The 20636-nt window shown below is 62.9% G+C and overlaps 3 protein-coding genes across 6 annotated transcripts in view; all 3 read left to right on the top strand.

The window, feature by feature from the left end:
* The window catches only part of DCHS1 (dachsous cadherin-related 1), a 45209-nt gene extending 35472 nt beyond the window's left edge, over positions 1-9737 (top strand). For both annotated transcript variants that reach the window (XM_039554138.1, XM_039554128.1), the window contains exons 16-21: positions 519-730; positions 873-1027; positions 2864-2994; positions 3460-3746; positions 4313-4451; positions 4674-9737. In XM_039554138.1, the coding sequence (XP_039410072.1) occupies positions 519-730; positions 873-1027; positions 2864-2994; positions 3460-3746; positions 4313-4451; positions 4674-7288 (3539 nt within the window). In that variant the 3' untranslated portion in view covers positions 7289-9737. The remainder of the gene's footprint in view (positions 1-518; positions 731-872; positions 1028-2863; positions 2995-3459; positions 3747-4312; positions 4452-4673) is intronic.
* Positions 9738-12879: 3142 nt separating this feature from the next.
* Positions 12880-18601, top strand: TPP1 (tripeptidyl peptidase 1). 3 transcript variants are annotated; one of them, XM_039554229.1, is made up of 13 exons: positions 12880-12971; positions 13455-13550; positions 13627-13766; positions 13840-13990; positions 14204-14325; positions 14664-14848; positions 15059-15257; positions 16486-16674; positions 16785-16857; positions 17114-17234; positions 17332-17490; positions 17561-17698; positions 18346-18601. In XM_039554229.1, exons 1-13 carry the CDS (start codon positions 12961-12963, stop codon positions 18484-18486), a joined length of 1725 nt encoding a protein of 574 aa, XP_039410163.1. In that variant the 5' UTR covers positions 12880-12960; the 3' UTR covers positions 18487-18601. The 3 variants fall into 3 exon arrangements, with proteins under 3 accessions (XP_039410163.1, XP_039410171.1, XP_039410178.1); XM_039554237.1 differs by having other exon boundaries at positions 18265-18354; XM_039554244.1 differs by lacking the exons at positions 14664-14848; positions 15059-15257.
* Positions 18602-18760: 159 nt separating this feature from the next.
* Positions 18761-20471, top strand: TAF10 (TATA-box binding protein associated factor 10). Its single transcript, XM_039554370.1, has 5 exons — positions 18761-18961; positions 19163-19314; positions 19483-19547; positions 19651-19765; positions 20305-20471. The coding sequence occupies exons 1-5, from the start codon at positions 18781-18783 to the stop codon at positions 20392-20394; spliced, it is 603 nt and encodes a 200-aa protein (XP_039410304.1). The 5' UTR covers positions 18761-18780; the 3' UTR covers positions 20395-20471.
* Positions 20472-20636: the final 165 nt, after the last annotated feature.

Here is a 20636-nt window from a genome sequence, read left to right as displayed (position 1 = left end):
CCAGCAGCCTAGCTGCCCGTGGCTCAGGTGAGTGGCAGTGGCTATCTGTCCTCAGAGCACTTGCAAGGCTCTGACTGGACTCAAAGCTGCAGTGAGGTGACCCTGGCTTGGAGCTGGATGAGCTTATGTCATGGTAGGAGCAGCTCTTTCTGCTGCACACCTTCGGGAGAGCCTCCAGGTGGGAGGACTGTCGCATGCTGTAACATCAGCAGGAGCCGCCTGTCCCCAGCAAGGTGTGGGTGTCCTCACTCAGGTCAGCTCTTGAGAATGATGAGAAGCTGGCAGTGTGGGGAGGGCTTGGAAGAGCTCAGTGTGTGTCCTGTCCACCTGAGAATGGGTGGATGGGTGGAGAGAGGGATGGGTGGATGGATGAATGGATGAATGGATGAATGAACGGAGGGATGGATGCATGGATGGAGGGATGAGTGGATGGAGGGATGAGTGGATGGAGGGATGGATGGATGGATGGATGGATGTGCTGGTACATTGCTCCCCCCTTCTTGCTGTCCTCCTTCCAGGTGCCATCTCAGTGCAGGACTCCAGTAGCCTGGATTTCGAGGCCAGCCCCCGGCTGCGCCTGGTGATCCAGGCAGAGACCACGGCTTCCTTTGGCTTTATGGCCATAAACCTCAACCTCCAGGATGTGAACGACAACCTGCCCCGCTTCCAGCTGCAGAACTATGTGGCGTTCATCTGGGAGTCACAGAGCTATGACTCACCTGTCATCCAGGTATGGCCGGGGCACAAACAGGGACACCCGAGCCCTGGCCTGGCTGGAGTTATGGGATGGGGGCTGCATGGGCCTGGGGTTGGCACTAGCACACAAGTCCTGCCTCAGGGGCTCCACAGCTGAATCTCATGTGGCTTTGCAGGTACTGGCAGATGACCTGGACCAGGGAGCAAATGGGCAGGTGACTTATGCCATCAACCAGTCCCTGCCAATGCCGGGCTTGTACCACATTGACCCTCAGACTGGCACCATTACCACTGCTGCCATCCTGGACAGAGAAATCTGGTCCCAGACCCGGTGAGTGCAGCCAGGCTAGGGAATGCTGGGACAGGGACAGAGCTGTGGAGCACAGCCCAGGAGCATGGGGAGCACTGTTCTTAGTGCCCCCAAAGCTGTCCCAGCCTGTCTGTGAAATGGCTCTATCAAGCAACACTGCTGAGGGTCAGTGGGAGTGAAGGACACAGGAGGCAGATGGCCAAGATGAGCCCACGCACAGCTCAGTCGGGTCTCCATGGAGCTGAGGAGCTTGTGAGAGGGCCCTAGGTTCATCCATTCCCCTTCCTGCCTCCTTAATCCGCACTGCATCTGCTCAATTACTTCCACCTCCAAGCATAGGATCCTTGTGTCCTGCCACATGGCTCCAGACCCCTGCACTAACCTGAGCATGTCCCCCACATGTCCCCCTGCATCCAGACAGGCCTTCTGGGCCCTCACCATGTGTGCACGCTCTGGACATATCCATCCACTCTAGCCACACGTATGTGAAATGCTGGCAAACACCCAACCATGAATCTGAGGCTTCTCCTGCCCTTTCCCCCACACCTTGCTCAGGTGTGGTCCCCCAGTCTGTGTTCTCCCTCTCCACAGGTGCCCCCATGGCTTTGGGTTCCTCTGCTCTGTTCCCCAGTGTGGGGAGTCTGGGGTATTCCTTCCACCCACACACCCCTCGCCATTCCAGAGAGGCTCCAAGTGTTTCCCTTCAGCCAGAGAACCCCAGACACCTGCCTGCACCCTGCAAGGTGCTCTGCCTGCACCCACACACCTTCTAGACTTCAACACATGCCTTAGGTGTGCAAAAACCTGCTGCCCTGCCCCACCATGCTCTCCATGTACCACACACACTGCCCCACTATTATGAATGGATGATGTGGGTTTAGATAAGTCCCTGCCTTTTGCCCAGGCCTCTGGCAGCAGGCAGTAGCTTTGTTGAGGTGGCCAGCACCCCAAGACCCACTCTCGTTCGCAAGTTCTTTAATAATGGCCAATTCGGTCGATTATAGAATGAATTATTTCTTTAATAGACACAAAACTAACAGACATAAGACTTAAAACAGATTATTACCACACAGGACTAAGGACAAAAAGAGGACAAGTAGTATTATACATGCGGGGTTAAAGATACCATTAATTTTACATCTAGAGAAGAAATAATATAACTTAGGATCCAATGTTTCTTACCATCCAATTCCTGATGGAGCACACATCGAAATCCTTTCCCTCAATTCCCGGGAAAGTAACCACAGAACATGTGTCCAGATTCCAGGGAGAAGTCTTGCACACTTTCAGTGCGTGTGTGTAGAGGGCTTCTGCCTCTGTGGTAATCTGTAGTACTTATGTAGTGTAAGAACAGGCCTTTTGGTCACCTCTGTTTGTCTCTCCCCACATCTCTTAAACTGGCAAACCTTTTGGTGCCAGGAGATGATACCTGCTGGGCCTTGCCCGCCTGGGTTGTCTCTCCTGTCTGCACCAGCCGCCTGTGGTGGGGAGAGGGGTGATATGCCCTGCCACACCCACACATGCTCTCCAAACCACAGAACCATTGAGGTTGGAAAAGAGGTTATTGAGTCCAACCTGTGACTGATCACCATCTTGTCAACTAGACTAGAGCACTGAGTGCCACAACCAGTCTTTTCTTAAACACCTCCGGAGAAGGTGCTGCACAGATCCATCACCCCAGACTCTGAGCTGCTGTGCGGTTTCCCCACCACGTGCACACGCTCCAGCCCCGTGCACACCTGCAGTTCATGTCCCAGGTGCAATGCAGGTGTGCAGTGCATGTCCCAGGAACTGTACACAGGTGAGGTGCTCCCTCACATGTGTGGGCACACATCTGACCCTCATGCCTGCCCACAGCTTGGTGGTGACAGCGATGGACCGAGGAACACCACCGCTCATGGGCTCGGCCACGCTGACCGTGGTGGTGATGGATGTCAATGACAACAGCCCTACTATCCCGGTCCCCTGGGAGATTCGTGTCCCTGAGAGTGAGTGCCGTAGCACTGAGGGCCAGAACTGGGGTACAGTGGGCACCATGGGGTGGGGAGGAGCCCACAGGGAGGCCAGGCCAGTCCCTGCAAGGGGCTGGGTCACATTGGCCCGCTGAAGCCCCCCAAGCCCTCCAGCATGACCTCTGTGGTGCTGCTGTGTCCTGAGGGAGGAACCTGAATTACCAACCCAACCCCAGCCCCTGCCTCATGTCCGGGGTTCTGGCTGCAGACACCTGCCCTGCCTGCTCACAGTCCTCAGCCAGTGTGCCCTGTGCCCATGCAAACCTCCACCTGTCCTGCCAAGCCCCCGAGACCTTCCTTTTCCCCCCGGCATCTCCCTCTCCCATGGCATCTTCCCGTCTTCCCGGTGCTCAGGCTCTGGACTGAACTGGTTTTCCACCAGCTGAGCCAGGTATGCTGGGCAGGGATGGGTCTGCTCACTCACATCTCTGCTCCCCACAGACACACTGCTGGGCACCCAGATAGCCCAGCTGACTGGGAACGATGTGGACTCGGGCCCTGCGCTCTCCTACACGCTGCTGCTGGAGGGGGACGCAGCAGACACCTTCGGGGTGCTGCGCTATGGTGGCCACATTGCCCTGACAGGGCCACTGGACCATGAACAGCGCAGCCGCTACACCCTCACACTGCGCGCCTCTGACACACGCCATGAGACGGAGGCCAACCTCACCGTCCTTGTGGAGGATGTGAACGACAATGTGCCCACCTTCACCCAGGTTTTCTATCAGGTACATGCACCAGGTGTGCCAGGCAGCAGGGGCCATCCCACACACGCCCTCTGCAGCTCCTGCCTGCCTCCCTTGCCCTTACAAGGCACAGAGGATGGGTCTGAGCCCCTTCTGGTCTCGCTTTCTGACCCATATCTACATCCTGACATCCCTCATGCTGTCACTGTGGCATAGAAGGAGTTGAAACCAGGCAGGTGACCCTGGGACCAGCCCCTGCAAGGGGCACAGCTGGATGCAGAGGGTCCAGCTGAAATGGATGGGCACAGTGGGAAGGCCAGAGGGGGTGGGAAATGGGCCACAGCCCAGACAAATGTTTGTGGCGAGACATGGGCAGGTCCATGTTGAAGGCTGGCTTGGGCAGTGTGTGCTGCAGCTCTGGAACTTGGGCAAGGGGCTGGGGAGCCCCAGGAATGCTTGAAGGGTCTGAGAGCACAAGCCCCTTGCCTGTGAGAGGCTGGACGACCTTGGCTATGGCTGCCTGGCCAGCCCCAGACTCCCATCCCAGCGCTGCTGGGGGCTCTGCCAGGGGGAAACCAGATGCTGACTGGAGTTTCCTTCTCTTCCAGGTGCTGCTGCCAGAGCACACACCTGCTGGTAGTGTCATCCTCACTGTGAGCGCAACTGACCCCGACTCAGGGAGCAATGGGGACATCACCTTCCACCTGGCTGTGCCCAGCCCTGATGTTGCCATCGACCCCAGCAATGGTGCGTGGGCTTGGTGCTCTGTGGGCCTCTCTCATGGGTCAATCTAAGGGTGCCTGTGGAGGGGAGTGCTCCCGTGCTGGCCCTGTTTAAGCCCTCACCAGGTCACTTTCTGGTGTAGCTGGTGAGGCAGACACAGCAGGGTGACCATCAAATGCCCCTCCAGCTAATACCCTTCCCAGCTCCCACTGGTTCCCATGCTGACCCTGGCTTTGTGCTCCACAGGGACCCTCTTCACCACCCGGCAGGTGGAGTTCAATGTCAGCCAGCCCACCCTGGACCTGGTGGTGGAGGCCCGCGACCACGGCTCTCCCAGCCTCTCATCCTGGGCCACAGTGCAACTCCAGGTCCTGGATGTTAATGACCACAGTCCCCGCTTCCAGGAGCCATGCTACAATGCCAGTGTTCCCGAGGACCTGCGCCCAGGCACCACTGTGCTAACGCTGGAGGCAGGTGACGCCGACCTCTCCCGGGAGAATGCTGGCTTTGACTACACCATCGTCAGTGGGAATGGCGGCAACGCCTTCCAGGTGGAGAGCCGGGTGGCCTGGGCTGGGGGACAGCTCCGCACGCAGGGAGCCCTGGTGCTTGTGGAGTCCCTGGACTTTGAGTCCATCCCGGTGTACAACTTGACCGTGGCAGCCTCAGACCGGGGCCTGCCGCAACGCAGTGCGACTGTGCCTGTGCTCATCACTGTGCAGGACGTCAATGACAACCCGCCCGTGTTCACCCGGGCCGAGTACCGTGCAGCAGTGAGCGAGGCTGCGCTGCCTGGCACCGAGCTGCTGCGCGTGGCAGCCCACGATGCCGACTCAGGGCCGCGTGGCCGCATTCACTACACCATCAGCTCAGGTGACCAGCATGGGCTGTTCCAGCTGCACGAGAGCACAGGGGCCCTGAGCCTGGCACGGCCACTGGATCGGGAAGTCCAGGCGCTGCACACACTGGTGGTGCGGGCCACAGACATACCAGGTGGGCACTTTGCGCTGGTCCCCGTGGCCATTGAGGTGAAGGACATCAACGACAATAAGCCATACTTCCCAGTGGAGGTGCTGAGCGCCAGCATCCGGGAGAACTTGCCACCTGGCACACTGGTCACCACGCTGCGTGCCATCGATGCCGACACCGGCACCTTTGGGGAGCTGCGGTACATGGTGCTGGAGCAGGCAGTGGGGGACCCTACCATGGGGGACGGCCGGGACGCCTTTGCTGTCAATGGGAGCTCTGGGGAGCTGCGCTCCCGCCTCACCTTTGACTATGAGCGGGCCAAAGCCTTCCAGCTCCTGGTTCGGGCCACCGACGCTGGCAACGCCTCGGCCACTGTGACTGTGCGGGTGCTGGTGACGGGGGAAGATGAGTATGATCCCATCTTCCTGAGCTCCTCTTTCAACTTCGAGGTGCCTGAGGGCGCGCGCAAAGGGCAGAGCATTGGGCGGGTGCTGGCCACGGATGAGGATGAGGGGGCTGACGGTGTTGTGCTGTATACCCTGGCAAAGCCGTCACCATACTTCGCCATCAACCAGACCACAGGCTTCATCTACCTGCGTGTGGACAGCCAGCCCCAAGCCGGCGCTGGGCGCGCCAAGAGGGAGCCACGGGAGATGAGCCTGGAGGTGCAGGCACGCAGTCCCCTGCCTGCTTCCCGTGTGGCCTCTGCGCAGGTCACCATTGACATCACACACACCTCCTTTGGCTTGGCAGCCGACCTCAACCTACTGCTGGTGGCTGTGGCCGCCTCGCTGGGCGTCGTGGTGGTGCTGGCCGCCGTGGCCATCGTGCTGGCGCTGGTGCGCTCCCGACAGCGCCGGGGCCACAAGAAGGCAGAGGGGGAGGGGGCACTGGCCCACGCACAGAGTGGGTCCTTGCAGAAGCTGGGCCGTGAGGAGCCAGCACTGCCTGGGGCTGAGCACATCTACCACCAGGCACTGCCAGGGTATGGGACCGAGCCGGCAGGGCCCTACACCCGGGGCGGCTCACTGGACCCCTCGCATTCCAGTGGCCGTGGCTCTGCTGAAGCCGCTGAGGATGACGAGATACGGATGATCAATGAGTACCCACGCGTGGCCAGCATCACAGCCTCCATGCAGGAGCACATCGCTGCGCGCGGCCCTGACTCTGGCATCCAGCAGGATGCCGACCAGCTTTCCGACATCTCCTGTGAGCCAGCTGCGCTGGAGAGCACCCAGTGGTTCAAGAGCAAGAAGGGCTCTGGGCTGCTGCTGCCAGGGCCACCCCTGCAGCTGTACCATGAGGACGGTGGGGGCAGCGCCTTCCTGGGCGTCCGCTGCGGCCTCAGTGTCTCCTCACAGCCCCAGGACTACGCCTTCCCAGAGGACGGCAAGCCCTCCGTGGAGGGCTCGCTCACCGCCATTGTGGCCAGCGACGAGGAGCTCCGTGGCAGCTACAACTGGGATTACCTGCTGAACTGGTGTCCCCAGTTTCAGCCACTGGCCAGTGTCTTCACGGAGATCGCCCGCCTCAAGGATGAGAGCTCCCTGCGCAAACCCTTCCCAGCCAAGCCCAAAGCAGAGCCCAAGCCCCGCATCGACCCCCCGCCCCTCATCACCTCGGTGGCCCATCCAGGTGCCAAGTCTGTGCCCCCCAAGCCACCACCAGGCAGGACCTTCCCGCACCCATCCTCCCTGCGCCGCTCGCCCATCAGCCACGAGGGTTCCATTTCGTCCTCCGCCATGTCACCCAGCTTCTCCCCATCGCTGTCCCCGCTGGCCGCCCGCTCCCCCGTGGTCTCGCCCTTCGGCATCTCGCAGGGGCCATCCACCTCCACCATCAGCGCTGAGCACTCGCTGGAGCCCCCTGAGGAGGCCGAGCTCAGGATTTAGAGCTGGGCCCCTGGACTCCTCTGCCCCAGCCCGCTGCCATGGCGCCAGAGCGGGGCCCGGCCCAGGGCTGCTAAAATGGGTGCTCATCCCGCTCCCAGCGCTGTGCCAGGCCTGGGCCCCCAGGGTCTGCAGGTGTCCTTGGGGGCTGGGGCCCCTGTCCCTCCCCACAGTCTGGCAGACCCTGTGCTGGCTGGTGCCCTATGGACTGCTGACCCCAGTGCTGGCACCCCGGGGTGATGGTCCACGTGCTGCTTGCAGTGGCTCAGTTTGGCGCTGGGCAGGATGGTGCTTCACGGTACTTGGTGCTCCGGGAGTGGCTGGGAGCTGAGGGGTGCTGGGCCAGGGACTGCAGGCCCAGACCCTGCCCTACCCAGCTCCGGGGGCCATGTGGCCGCCTGGGTGCAGGAGGACCTTGAGCCTTCCCTAGGGACCCTAGGAGCTCCCAGGGCAAGGGAACGATGACCCATGGCTGGGGATGATGTCCCAGGGCAGGGAGCGATGCCCAGGGCACACATGCTGCCTGCCCATCAGCGTGTACTCCCTGCGGGGATGAACCTGCCCCCTGACAGGGAGGGGACACTCACCGAGCTGGCTGCAGCAAAAGGCAGCAATGCCTGCATCTCGCTGCTTGTCTGTGGCTGGGCGGGGACAGGAGAGCCTTTGAGGTCTCTACAGCCCTTTCACTACCCACTGATGCAGGTGACACTTCCAGGGAATCTCCTGCCCAGAGCTTCAGGATGGTTCCTGTGGTCCTGGGAGGGAGGCGCATGTCATGCTCGGCATGGGAGCCCCGTTCCTGGGACCACGTACCTCTCTGGGCAGGGGTCCCAGGCAGGGACAGTGCCCAGGCACGGGCAGCACAATGGGGCTGGCAGAGCTGTGTGAGAGCTGACGGGGACAGCCCAGCCTCAGGAGCAGTGGTGATGGCTGCTGTGACCCGCACCCACCCCAGGCCCAGCAGGCAGCCTGCAGCTGCAGGGGCACAGGTGGGAGGGGGTACCCCAAAAAGCCACATGGCCCAGCATGTTCTCTTATAGCCACAGTGTGGACAAGGGGCATCTGGCCTTCCCAGACTGCATGACTGCTCCCCAGGATCATCTGGGCCACCTCCAGAACATGGTCAAGGTGCCAGAATCCCCTGCCCCTGGCCCCAGCCCTCTGTACAGGGCTGCTCTGCAACCCCGTGATGCATGTTGTGAGCCCAGACAGAGCCCCTGCAGTGGAGCCGGTCCCCATCTCCTCCCAGCACTGTGCACAGCCAGCCACACAGGCAGCGTCACACTCACAGCACCCTTAGCCCGCACCAGAGCTCTTCCTGAGCCCACGGCTGCTCACAGGGAGCAGCCCTGCATCATGGGCCCTGGGAGTGTGACCCTGGGTTCTGCCACTGTAGCCCTGGTGCTCCCGGAGGCTGCGATCCCCACACGGCCATGGGTGCAGAGCGAGGGCTGGAACAGCATGGGGTACCCCACAGCAGCCCTGAATGCCCAGTCTGGTCATGAGTGTATTTGGGGGTCAGGGAGGACACCTCATGCCTGAGCAGGGCCAGGGGGAAGCTCGTTCCCATCACTTTCCCCAGACCCAGCACGTCTGCAGTGTGGCTGCAGCCCCAGCCCCAAAGGTGTTGTCACAGCAGACAAATGCACCACTTCTGCCCGTCCCCCCCACTTCCCATGAAGAGCCATCTGTGGCTGCAGCTCCATCTGTTATAGCCAGCCCCTCATCCCCCTTGTGCCATGGGGTCCTGGCGGGTCCTGGCACACGCCAGTGGGTCCCAGGTGCTGTCCTGAGCACAGGGCAGTGACAGGGGACAGGGATCTCCTGTGCAACAGTGACGGAGACCCCCAAGGGGACACGGGGCCATGGCCACTCTGCCAGGGACCCACAGGGACCTGAGATGCCCTGGCATAGGGACAGCCCCATCCCCATCCCCTGTCCTGCTCACAAGCACTGTGGGAACACATTGTGCTCCCCGGGCCCCATGGGGGAACTCTGGGGGTGCCCTGTGCTCCTCGGCCCCTGCAGAGGCACTCTGGGTGTGCCCTGTGTCCCCCAGCTCTGTGGGGGCACTCTAGGGCTACCCAGTGCCCCCCAGTCCCATGCTGGGGTGCCCCATGCCCCCTGGCCCTGTGCTGCCCAGGCTGCCCACACAGCCCAGCTCCACTGCACATCTGGAATGGGGACACAGATGGGTCACCCTGCACGCCACAGGAAGGGTCAGACACACGCACCCTGCTTTGGGCTGGGGTCACTGAGCCCCCAGTTATTTATTTTTACACATTGTACTACAATTCCTGTTTTTACTCGTTTGTACCTTTTGTATTGTGTCTCGTGGTGCTGCATGTACCAGCGCTGCCCACGGCCGCGCAGGGGCCACCCGGTGCAGCCTGAACCCAAGTGCCAATGTCTCAAAAAATGCCTTAATAAACCACACGTTTGTACAGACACAGCCCCATCCCTGCTGTCGTGGGCTCATGCCAGGCTGGCACCATATCCCCATGGGACTGATGGGGGGGGCAGGGGGAGGGAGACTGGACCTGCACCACGGGGGGCTCACATGGGCCTGGCCAGGCCCTGGCACCCACATCCATGGCTGCATCCTGTCAAGTTCTTTCCCTGAGAGGCCAGCGAAGCTGCAGCAGGACCATGGCCCTGGGCTGTCCAGCAGCGAGGCTGAGCATGTGTCCATGCAGGCATACATGCAAGCACAGCTGTGGAAGATGTCTCCACATGTGCACACAGCTGGTCCCACATGCCACAGGCAACCCCCTCCCATCCCACTACCCTCGCTCTGGTGAGGGCTGTGGGCAGGGCTGTGCAGGGACCCAGAGCTGCAGCAGCCACACTTGGACACGCCGTCTGCCCAGCAGATAACCTCACATTCCCAGCATCCCCACTGAGGACACCGGACATACAAGTTCCCCAAGCCATGGCCTCAGCACAGCCAGCAGCACACGCAGACACACACTGGGGATCCCAGTGCTCCTATCAGTCTGCCCAGTAGCTTTGGTTCTGCATATCTATGTTGGGCGACACAGACATACACACAGGGTCCTTCGCTGATCTCAAAACGCTGTGACCTGATGCCATACATCCCCCCCTCACCAGACTGTGCCCCCCACCAGCCCTGGGAAACAGGCACAGAGTCTGAGAACCAGGAGCAGCTGTGCAGCTGGCAGGTGTTGGATGTGGCCAGACCCATGCAGTGACCATCAGCCACCTACATGTGATCAGCCACTTCCATCCTGCCTTCCCTTCTGTCCCATTTTTTGTTGCTCCCCAAACCACCCTGTTTCTGTCCTCAGCTCTCAGTTTCCAACACCCCATAGTGAGACCTGCACAGCCCCAACCTGTTCTGCATAGCCCCCCAACACATGCCCAACCCTACTGCCAGCACTCTGGGACCAGGGGAGCAGCTCCTGTCCCTGCCTCAGACAGGGCTCCTCACACTGCAGGGGTAAGCATAAGCCAGCACAGCCGGGGCAGAGAGGGGGAAAGGATCACCCCTCTTCCTGATGGTGTTCCTGGGGTCCCCTCTGCTCCTTCATCTCCCAACCCGACCCCTTCCAGCTCCCTGCTGGGGCACACTGGGCATGTGGAGACCAGCACGCTGCCCTCAGTGCCACTGTCCTCTGGTGTTCTTGGCCTCTGGAAAATCCAACTGCCCACAGCAGGGACTTGCATCAGCCCGTCTGCAGGAACAGCACACGAGTGTGTCCGGGCGAGTGGGGCTCCAGCCAGGGTGCCGCAGCCACTCCAGGAGACATCAAGGCTCCCTGACCTCCCAGGCACCAGACCAGCAGCAGATGCTCATTAACACGATTAACTCTGCCCGGCCACCTTAGTCCTAGCTGTCCAGACAGATCCAGGACATCATCCCCTGCAAATCCCATCCCACTTAAAGAGTCCATCCCCAAACTGGACATGGGGCATGTCTAACCCAAACAGCCCCCAAGCCTCTGGCTAGGGCTAGGGTGGTTGGTTCCTCCTCTGTCTGTGGCCAGGAGGAGGCCAGGGCTGCCAGGCCAGGGCAGCTGGTGGGGCTGGGGGAGCAGGAACACAGACAGCTCTGGCACAGCTCCAGTGCAGGGGATGCAGCAGCCAGGCCAGGCAGGTGGTTTTCCTATTGCCTGCCTCTTCCCTGCAGAAGCAAGAAAACAGCTGGGAACTGCTGGAGCCGTGGAATGTGTCGTGTGACTGGGGTTGTCACCGATACTGCAGGAAAAACAAAAAAACTCTCCAACATTTTTAGTGTTAGAGAATCAAGGCGTTACTTTATTCTGGCCAGGATGTTGCTCTGGCCAGGATGTGCAACTGAAATAATTTCATCCACGCATGGCCCGGGTTGTGCAGAGAAAATCATTCCATGACACATGAATTTTACTCGATTTTTCACATATTTTATACAGTCAAAACACATAGAAATTCACTGGTTCAATGTTCACTGGTCCCAAGTTGTGCAGTTCTTAGTATCCCTATTGGATACGGATTTCTTTGCCTCTGATGCTAATTAGGTTCTCATTCTTACCTCTTTTCCCAGACCATGCGAGGGGTGATGTCTGGAGTTGATGGTTGTTAATGGTCGTTATCTTTTGTGTAGCTTCTGTGCTACTCCCAGTCTGTTGAGATGTTAAGCTCATCAGACCTCGCCTGATGAAACAGTCCCCTGAAAGGAAACTTCAATTCCCTTCCCCCGGGGCAAAGGCGAACAAAACTGACTGAAGTTACATTAAAAAAAAATTTAACTTTGTGTAATTTCAACAGGCTGGGCCAGAGATGGGGCCAATGCCAGCTATCCTCACTCCACAGCTGTGATCCCCACGAGCTGAGTTCTGGCGTGGGACGGAGCTTCGTGGAGACGTGCCGAGGAGCTGCAGGGCCTGCGCCAGCTGCCCGTGGGCTGCTCCAGTGGCCTGGTGGGGCAAACAGAGCTCACACCACGCGTCCCGTGGCCCTTCCAACCCACGGCCGAGCGAGAACACGTGCACGTGCTCCTCCTAGCCCTCTGCAGCCCTGTCCCCCGACAGACCGAGATCTCCGTGCCCCGGCCCGGCCCCCGCCCCCGCGGTGGGCAGGGCAGCAGGGCCGGGCCGTGGCGCTCCGGACACGCGGGACGGGACCGTGCTGACCCGGGCTCCCACAGTCTCCACGGCCCGTGCCCAGCCTCTGCCCCATCCAGCCCGGGCCCCTCCTGCATGGCACCCCTTTCCCCTCGCCCGACCCGGGACCCGACCAGGACCCCCAGCCTTACAAGGACTCTGCCTCCCGCCCCCAGCACGGACCCCTGGTCCCCTCGCAGCCCGGGAGCCCGACAAGGACCCTCGGATGAATGCCGTGTCCGAGGCATCCCGCCGCGGGAACATGTCCGCATGGCGCCTGGAGCCGCCCGAGAGAGGGGCGGGAACGGGGGCGGGGGCGGCCAGGACCGTGTCTGAGCCGCCGACGAGCAGGGACTCCCGGCCGGGACCGTGCCTGAAGCCCGCCCAGCCCCGCCGAGTGGCCGAGGGGGGCAGCTGGTGCCGAGCCCGGAGCTCTGGGCCCGAATCCCGGCCCGATCCCGCCCCGTGCTCCCGGCCCCGCCCATCACGTGACGTGCGGTCACGTGGGCGCTGTTTTGGTGTCCCCACGTGCCCGAGGGTCACGCGCGCACACGTCACCGGCGGCGCGGCGGGATGGCGCGCGGGTAACCGGCACCGGGCGGGCACCGAGCGGGCACCGGGCGGGGCTCCGCGGCCCCGGAGCGCTCCCCGCTGGCGGTGGGGGTAACGGGGACGGGAGTGCTTTCCGGCCCCGGGGTGATGGGGACCGGGGGGGTCCGACGGGGCTCCCGGGTGATGGGGGCTCAGGGTGTCCGATGGGGCTCCCACGTGACGGTGCCAACGGGGACCGGGGGTCAGGCGGGGCTCCCCGGTGATGAGGGCTCGCGGGTTAGGTGCGGTTCCCCAATGACAGGGTAATAGAGTCAGACGGGCTCCCCGGCGGTGGGACTCGGGGAATTCAGGCGGGGCTCCCCAGACCCGGGGTAATGGGGAGTCAGACGGGCTCTCCCGTCACGGGGTCTCGGGGGGTTCAGGCGGGGCTCCCTGGGGACAGGGGCTCGGGGGTCAGTCCCCGGTCAGTCCCGGTTCCCCACGGCTGTGCCAGTGCTCCCCTGAGCCCGTTGCAGGTGTTGGGGGATCCCCGCCATGCTGGCGCTGTGTGTGGCCGCCTGGAGCTGCGCCACGGGGCTGGCGCTGGAGCTGGAGCGGGACCAGCCGTTCCGGTAGGTGCGGGGCGGTGGGCCGGGCCGGGGCGGGCCGGGGTGCCGGTGCTGCCCCCGCTCACCGCCCACCGTCCAGCGTGCCCCCTGGCTGGGCCCATGCTGGCCGTGTGGATCCTGGGTACCCAGTGCAGCTGACCTTCGCCCTGCGGCAGCGCGGCACTGTCCAGCTCACCCGCCTTGTCGAGGCTGTCTCGGACCCTCAGTCCCCACAATACGGTAACGGCCACGTGCCTGAGCCCCCACAACCCCTGGGGCCTGTGAGGGGATCTAACCCCTCTGTGCCTCCCAGGGCAGTACCTGTCCCTGGAGCAGGTGAGGGACTTGGTCCAGCCTTCTCCAGCCACGCTGATGACAGTGCTGAAGTGGCTGCAAGGCCATGGTGTAGAGGACTGCCGGAGTGTCACCACCCTTGACTTCCTGGAGTGTTATCTGCCCGTAAGGTGAGCCCTAAGGGCTGGAACTGGCTCTGGTGGCCCTGTGGTGGCTGTCCCTGTGTCTCACTACTGTCCTGCCCTGTGGTGGCTGCTCCTGTGTCCTGGTCCCGTCCCATTCCGTAGTGGCTATCCCTCTCTCCCAGCCCTGTCCCATCCCTTGATGGCCGTCCCTGTGTCCTAGTCCTGTCCCATCCCACAGTGGCTGTCCCTGTGTTGCAGCACGGCTGAGCACCTGCTCCCTGGGGCAGAGTTTCACCGGTACGTGCAGGGCCAGCGCAGCCTGGTGCGGTCCCCACTGCCCTACAGTGTCCCTGCAGAGCTCGCAGAGCACCTGGACTTTGGTATGTCCCACCTGGGGGGAGTGAGTGAGGCTGCGGAGCTCAGGTGCAGCTGGTTCTGGGGGGACGAACCTCCCTCCTGCAGATCCCTGTTACATGGAGTCCAGTGACTGTCCCACAAAAAGTCCAGGGGGTGCCAAGCTGAGGCCATGGCTCAGCTGTGGGAAGGCTGAGGAGGCTCTTTCCTTAGGCTGGGGCTGCAGGGCTGGGCTCTCCAAGCCCCGCTGTTGGCCTGCCCATGTAGATGTGGGGACGGTGATGGAGAGCCCAAGGGCTGTGTCCTGCCTTCGTGGGGCTCTGCGCCCTGATGGCTTCTCTCATCTCACTGGGCTCTGCTGCAGTGGGTGGGATGCACCGGTTCCCCACGGAGCGCGTGGCAGGCAGCGGAGCCGGGGCCAGGAAGGACCCGCGGTTGACAAGAGCGTTGTTCCACCTGGGCGTGACACCGGCCGTCCTGCGCCAGAGATACAACATGACAGGGAGGGACGTGGGGCTCCTGCCCAACAACAGCCAGGCCTGTGCACAGGTAACAACTGCCCGGGTCAGAGGCCTGTGTGCTGTGGCAGTCCTAGGGATTGGTGCTGTTCTGGGAATCCTGGGACAGCTGGGTGTCCCTCAGTGGCTGCTGGGAGTACCTGGTGTAGCACAGACCCGTGCTGGGCAACTTTCTAGGTCAGGATCAAAATGTTACCTTGTTTTTTCAAGAGAAAACAATCTGTCCCTGTGTGTCCCACAGTTTCTCGAGCAGTACTTCCACCAAGCTGACCTGGCTGAGTTCATGCAGCTCTTTGGCAGTGGCTTTGCCCACCGCACACAGGTGGACCGGGTGGTGGGGCACCAGGGCCATGGCAAAGCCGGGCTGGAGGCCAGCCTGGACGTGGAGTACATCATGAGCACAGGCGCCAATGTCTCCACCTGGGTCTTCAGCAATGCAGGTACTGGGGAAGAGCCCCGAGGGGCAGGGGGAACACCTGGAGAGGGAAGGGGAGCACCCAGAGGGAGGAGGGGAGTGCCTGGAGGGGTGAGGAGAGTGCCCAGAGCAGGGAAGGGAACGCTTGGAGGTGTGAGGGGAAGGGCTGGAACAGGAGAGGGGGGTGCTCGGAGGAGCAAGGGGAGAGCTTGCAGGGCTGTGCAGACAGCTGGCTGTAGTACAGCCCCAGGTGCTTTCCCAGCTGCTGTGAGAGTGCACCATGTGCTCCCCAAGTCAGAGCTGGCACTGGATTCCCAAGTCCTAGGGACATCACTCCTAGTTTGTGTAGTGACTTTGAACCGTGCGAACCTTCAACATCCAGAGTGTCCTGAAGCAGGGATTTCATTGCTGGCACTGTGCAGAGCAGCTGGGAGCTCAGCTCCCATGAAGGAGGGCACAGCCCTCCTCCCATAGGATTTTCTAGCCTTGCTGGAGTTGAGCCCCCACCCACGTGTCTCCCAATGGAGAGGATGAGGGAGAGTGAGGGAATTTGGGAAAACAAATTGCCAAACAGCCTGCACAAACATGATCAGGGCACAGTGCTGGGGGCAGTGTCCCTGTCCCAGATTGGGAACTGGCTGAGCAGGTGAGTACCAATGGCTCTGTCCCTGATGGTGACAGTGGCAGCAGCCCAGAGCTGCCCTTCCCTCCACCCCCACACGGTTACTAGTGTGGGAAGGGTGCAGGGACAGTGACATGGGTGACCGAGAGTGAGTGGGGGTGGCTGGGGCTCTGCTCCCCTCCCAGTGAAGAGGACTGGGGGGCAGGGAGGGACCTGGACAAGTGCAGGTGGAATGTGTGGAGGTGGCACATGCACCACTGTGCTGGGACCTACTGCCAGAGGAGGAGCTGAGGCCCCGCTGAGTCCACAAGTGCCCACGTGGCTGCAGCCCTGGGGCAGAGTCTTTGAGAGGGGCGTGAGTGTAGCCCCCTGTCCCGGGATAAGGATGACCCTCTTGCCAACCCCATGGGCTGAGCTGAAGCTTGGTGTCATCCAATGTGAGGAGCCCCGGAATGAGCTCACGGAGCTCCAGGCAGGACATGCTGTGACTCCATGGCCCATAGGAAGGAACACATGGGGCTGTACTGCATACGAAGGTGCTGGTGCTGACGAGGCAGGACCCCTCGCGCTGTCCCCCACCCCTGGTGTTGGAGGAGCTATCCCTCATGTCCCTGCCCCGATGTCCTCGCAGGGCGCCATGAGAGCCAGGAGCCCTTCCTGGCCTGGCTGCTGCTGCTCAGCAACATGTCTGCGCTGCCCTGGGTGCATTCGGTGAGCTATGGGGATGACGAGGACAGCCTGTCCTACGCCTACATGGAGCGCGTCAACACCGAGTTCATGAAGGCGGCGGCCCGTGGCCTCACCATCCTGTTTGCCTCAGGTGTGGGCAGGGCCTGGCATGGTGGAGCCTGAGCACCAAGCGCCAAGTGGGGCTGTGGAAGGGGTGGCTGGAAGGCCGTGATCCCCTGTCATCTGTTTGTGTGCCGGCAGGTGATGAAGGTGCTGGGTGCCGGCGGGTGCACAGTGGGAACCACACGTTCCGGCCCAGCTTCCCAGCCTCCAGGTGGGTGAGGGAGGGAGCTGGGTGCGCACAGACCTGTGGGGCACTGCTGGCCCTGGCCGTGGTGGGGTCTGAGCCCCTGGAAGGTCACCTGAGGGTCCTCACCAGCATGCTTACAGACCCCAGAGCTGCAGGCTGCGCAGCTCCTGCGGGTTTGTTGGGTTTGTGGGGCAAGGTTGTGGTAGCAGAGGGGGCTGTTGGTGGCTGCTGAGGCCCAGGCAGCTGTGTGCCCACCTGCAGTGTCCCCCTGTTTCCCCAGCCCCTATGTCACCACTGTGGGTGGCACGTCCTTCAAGAACCCCTTCCTGGTGACAGAGGAGGTGACGGATTACATCAGTGGGGGTGGCTTCAGCAACGTCTTCCCCATGCCCGAGTACCAGGTGAGGGGCACCTGCGCTGCCAGGCTGGGGGCTGCAGAGGTTAGAGTTAGGGGGGACAGCGGACTTTGGGGATAACCATGGGCCGTGCCATCCCCAGGCCGCTGCTGTCGGGCATTTCCTGCACTCAGCCTCGAAGCTGCCACCCAGCTCCTACTTCAACAGCAGCGGCCGCGCTTACCCTGACCTGGCTGCGCTCTCCGACAACTACTGGGTGGTGACAAACCGCATCCCATTGCCCTGGGTGTCAGGGACCTCGGTAAGGAGCTCGTCCCCTGCTGCCCTTCGGGATGGTGGGGGTCCTGGGCTGAGAGGCTGTGCCCACGCAGGCGTCCACACCGGTGGTGGCAGGCATGGTGGCACTGATTAATGACCGGCGCCTGCAACGGGGGCTGGCACCCCTTGGCTTCCTCAACCCTGCGCTCTACCAGCTGCAGAAGCAAGGGCTTGGTGATGCATTCTACGACGTGAGTGGGGCAGGGAATGGGGGCTGCAGGGGCTGTACTGGGGGCTGAGGGGACTGTGGGTGTCCTGAAGTGTTGGACTGAGGCCTGGGGCTGGGAAGGCCATGGGTGTTCCAGGGGCTGAGGGGTCGTCCTGGGGCTCCTGCTCCCAGAGCTGTGCCTGGGGAGGGGCCAGCCCTGTCCTGCTGGGGAGCAGGAGAGACTCCCTATGGCCTTCCCATGGGAGGAGTGTCCTGAGGTTCCCCTTGACCTTCCCATGGGAGTGGTGTCCTGGGGGGTCCCCATGGACTCCTGTGAGCTTTGTGGGGCAGGTTCCCTTGTGTGGCTGGGGCAGCGGTGTCCAGTGACTGCAGAGGTCCTGGGGTCCAGCTGAACATGCTGTCCCATATTGCCAGTGTCCTGAGGGGATCCTGGACAGCGGCGGCCTATGCCATGGGGGGCATTGTGGGGGTCCCCGTGTCGGATGTCTGGTGGTCCCTGTGCCCCGGGGATTCCAGCTCAGGGATGCCAGGGGCGGCTGTCTCGGGGGCTGCGGGCAGGGTCCCTGTGCCCATGGTATCCCTGTCCAGGGTGGTCCCTGTTCCCCGGAGGTCGCTGTCTCGGGACTGCAGGCGGTCCCTGAGCCCCCGCGCTGAGGCCGGTCCCCGCAGGTGATCCAGGGCTGCCACCTGTCTTGCCTGGACGGCACCGTGCAGGGCCAGGGCTTCTGCGCCAGCCCCGCCTGGGACCCCGTCACCGGCTGGGGCACCCCCAACTTCCCGCGATTGCTGCGGGCACTGGGGCCGCGCTGACCAGGACGCCGGGAGCGGACGCCGGGAGCGGACACCGGGAGCGGACCCCGGGACACGGCGGAGCTGGGCCGGGGCGGGGCCGCGGGGGGCGGGGCCAATAAACGCGTCAAGCCCCGCCCCGCCTCTCTGTGCCAGCGCCTCCGCCAGGGGGCGCGCGGGGCGATGAGCGTCGGAGGGCGGGGCGGGGCCCGGCCGGGCCAATGGGCCGGCGCGAGGGGCGGGGCTGGGGGGCGGCGGGGCCAATAGCGTGGCTCGGCGCGCGCAGGCGTGGAGCTGAGGCTGGGGCCGCGGACCATGAGCGGCAGCGCCGATCCCGACCCCGCGCCCGCGGCCCCGGCGGCCCCACCAGGCCCCACCGAGGGCAGCAAGCCCAGCCCGGCCGCTGTGGGCAGCGCCGGGCCCGGGGCCGCGCCAGCTGCGGGGGGCGGCGCGGCGCGGGCCACCGAGGGCTGTGCTGCCGGCGGGAGGGGGCCCGGTGAGTCGAGATGGGGGGCGGCGGGGGACGGGTCCCGCGCACGGGGGGTCCCGCGGGACGACCTGAGCCGCCCTGGCCGGGGGGAGCGGCGTCCGGTGACTGCGGGTTTCCCGGGGTCCTACTGAACGCGCTGTCCCGCATTGCCGGTGTCGGTGGGGCCGGGCGTGCCGGGCTCCTGGGACTGATCGTGCTGCCCCACAGTGCCGGTGTCCGCGGCCGTGGCCGCCCCCCCGGACGGGGCCATGTCCAACGGCGTGTACGTGCCGCCCGCGGCCAACGGCGACGTGAAGCCCGTGGTGTCCACCACGCCGCTCGTGGACTTCCTCATGCAGCTGGAGGACTACACGCCCACGGTACCGACACACGGGGCGGCTCCTGTGGGACGGGACGGGACGGGACGGGACGGGACACGGGGCAGGGCCCACGGTACTGGGATACGGGGCGGCTCCTGTGCGACGGGATGCAGGATACGGAAACGCTCCCACGGGGCCGTGGAGCTGTTCCAACTCTTCCTTTCCCAGATCCCGGACGCCGTCACAGGGTATTACCTGAACCGGGCAGGGTTTGAGGCCTCGGACCCACGCATGTGAGTGGCCGCAGGGTGGGGGGAGTCGCAGGAACCCTGTGGGGGTCCGGCAGAGGGGCCCACAGACCCCCGTGGCCTCGACGACATGGCCTCTGTCCCGCAGAATCCGCCTGATCTCGCTGGCGGCACAGAAGTTCATTTCAGACATCGCCAATGACGCGCTGCAGCACTGCAAAATGAAGGGCACGGCCTCGGGCAGCTCCCGCAGCAAGAGCAAGGTGAGGGCGCTGAGGGAACCGGGGAACATCCTCTCTGGGGATGGGGCTGCGCCTGCAGCTACTGAGTGCAGGAACACTGAGGTGCAGAAATCCCAAAACCCGCCAGGCTTATGGTGGGTCCCTTCAGGTGGGGAGGGGCTGGAGGGGACACAGGGGACATAAGGGGGGCAGTGAGCTTGTGGACACACTTTGGTGCACCCCAGGGGTGGGGGAGCAGCTGTCCCTGGCAGCCCATTCCACCCCACTCTGGCAGCGGCTGCTGCTCTCAGCTTGGGGAGGAGCTGGAGTGGGGGGGGGCGGTCCTGGGGACCCTCCTAGTGCCATATCTGGGGTTCAGGGGCTCCACAAGGCCGATGGGATTTGGTGCTAGGTGTCTGGGGACGTCTTGAGGGCACAGAGCAACAGAATGTGGGGAGCTGGGAATGCTCTAATGCCACCTAGCAGCTCCTTTGGTAGCAGGACATGGCTGTCCTTGCACCTTGGGGGGTCCCACACCCCCAGGTTGTCTCTGCGGTGACCATCTGCCCCGTGTCCCCCAGGACAAGAAGTACACACTGACCATGGAGGACCTGACACCAGCGCTGGCCGAATACGGCATCAACGTGAAGAAGCCGCATTACTTCACGTAGAGCACGGGGGAGCTTGGGCAGTTTGTAGGGGCTGTGTCAGTGCCATTAAACACCTAGGAGGGTTTTGTGGGAAGGCAGCCTTGCTCCTATGCCTGTGTCCACACATGCTGGCCCTGATCCTCCACAGGGGGGCCGTCACACTCACCCCCCTCTGCTGGTCACAGGGAGCTCAGTGCTCCTGACAGTGCTGGAGCAGAGTGGGGTTGGGGGGACAGGAATTACCCAGGAATTACTCTTCCTCC

This window comes from Corvus cornix, chromosome 1 (assembly GCF_000738735.6).
Source record: "Corvus cornix cornix isolate S_Up_H32 chromosome 1, ASM73873v5, whole genome shotgun sequence".
NCBI classification, from domain to species: Eukaryota; Metazoa; Chordata; class Aves; order Passeriformes; family Corvidae; genus Corvus; species Corvus cornix.
This window is presented reverse-complemented; position numbering and strand designations above follow the sequence as displayed.

Excerpts from the sequence above, each read along its gene's own strand:
- TAF10 (XM_039554370.1), top strand. The coding sequence starts at position 18,781 with ATGAGCGGCAGCGCCGATCCCGACCCCGCGCCCGCGGCCCCGGCGGCC. Across the intron at positions 18,962-19,162 it reads TGCCGGCGGGAGGGGGCCCG|TGCCGGTGTCCGCGGCCGTG; the intron begins GTGAGTCGAGAT and ends GCTGCCCCACAG. Across the intron at positions 19,548-19,650 it reads GAGGCCTCGGACCCACGCAT|AATCCGCCTGATCTCGCTGG; the intron begins GTGAGTGGCCGC and ends TCTGTCCCGCAG.
- TPP1 (XM_039554229.1), top strand. Across the intron at positions 16,675-16,784 it reads CACCATCCTGTTTGCCTCAG|GTGATGAAGGTGCTGGGTGC; the intron begins GTGTGGGCAGGG and ends GTGTGCCGGCAG. Across the intron at positions 17,235-17,331 it reads TCCCCATGCCCGAGTACCAG|GCCGCTGCTGTCGGGCATTT; the intron begins GTGAGGGGCACC and ends TGCCATCCCCAG.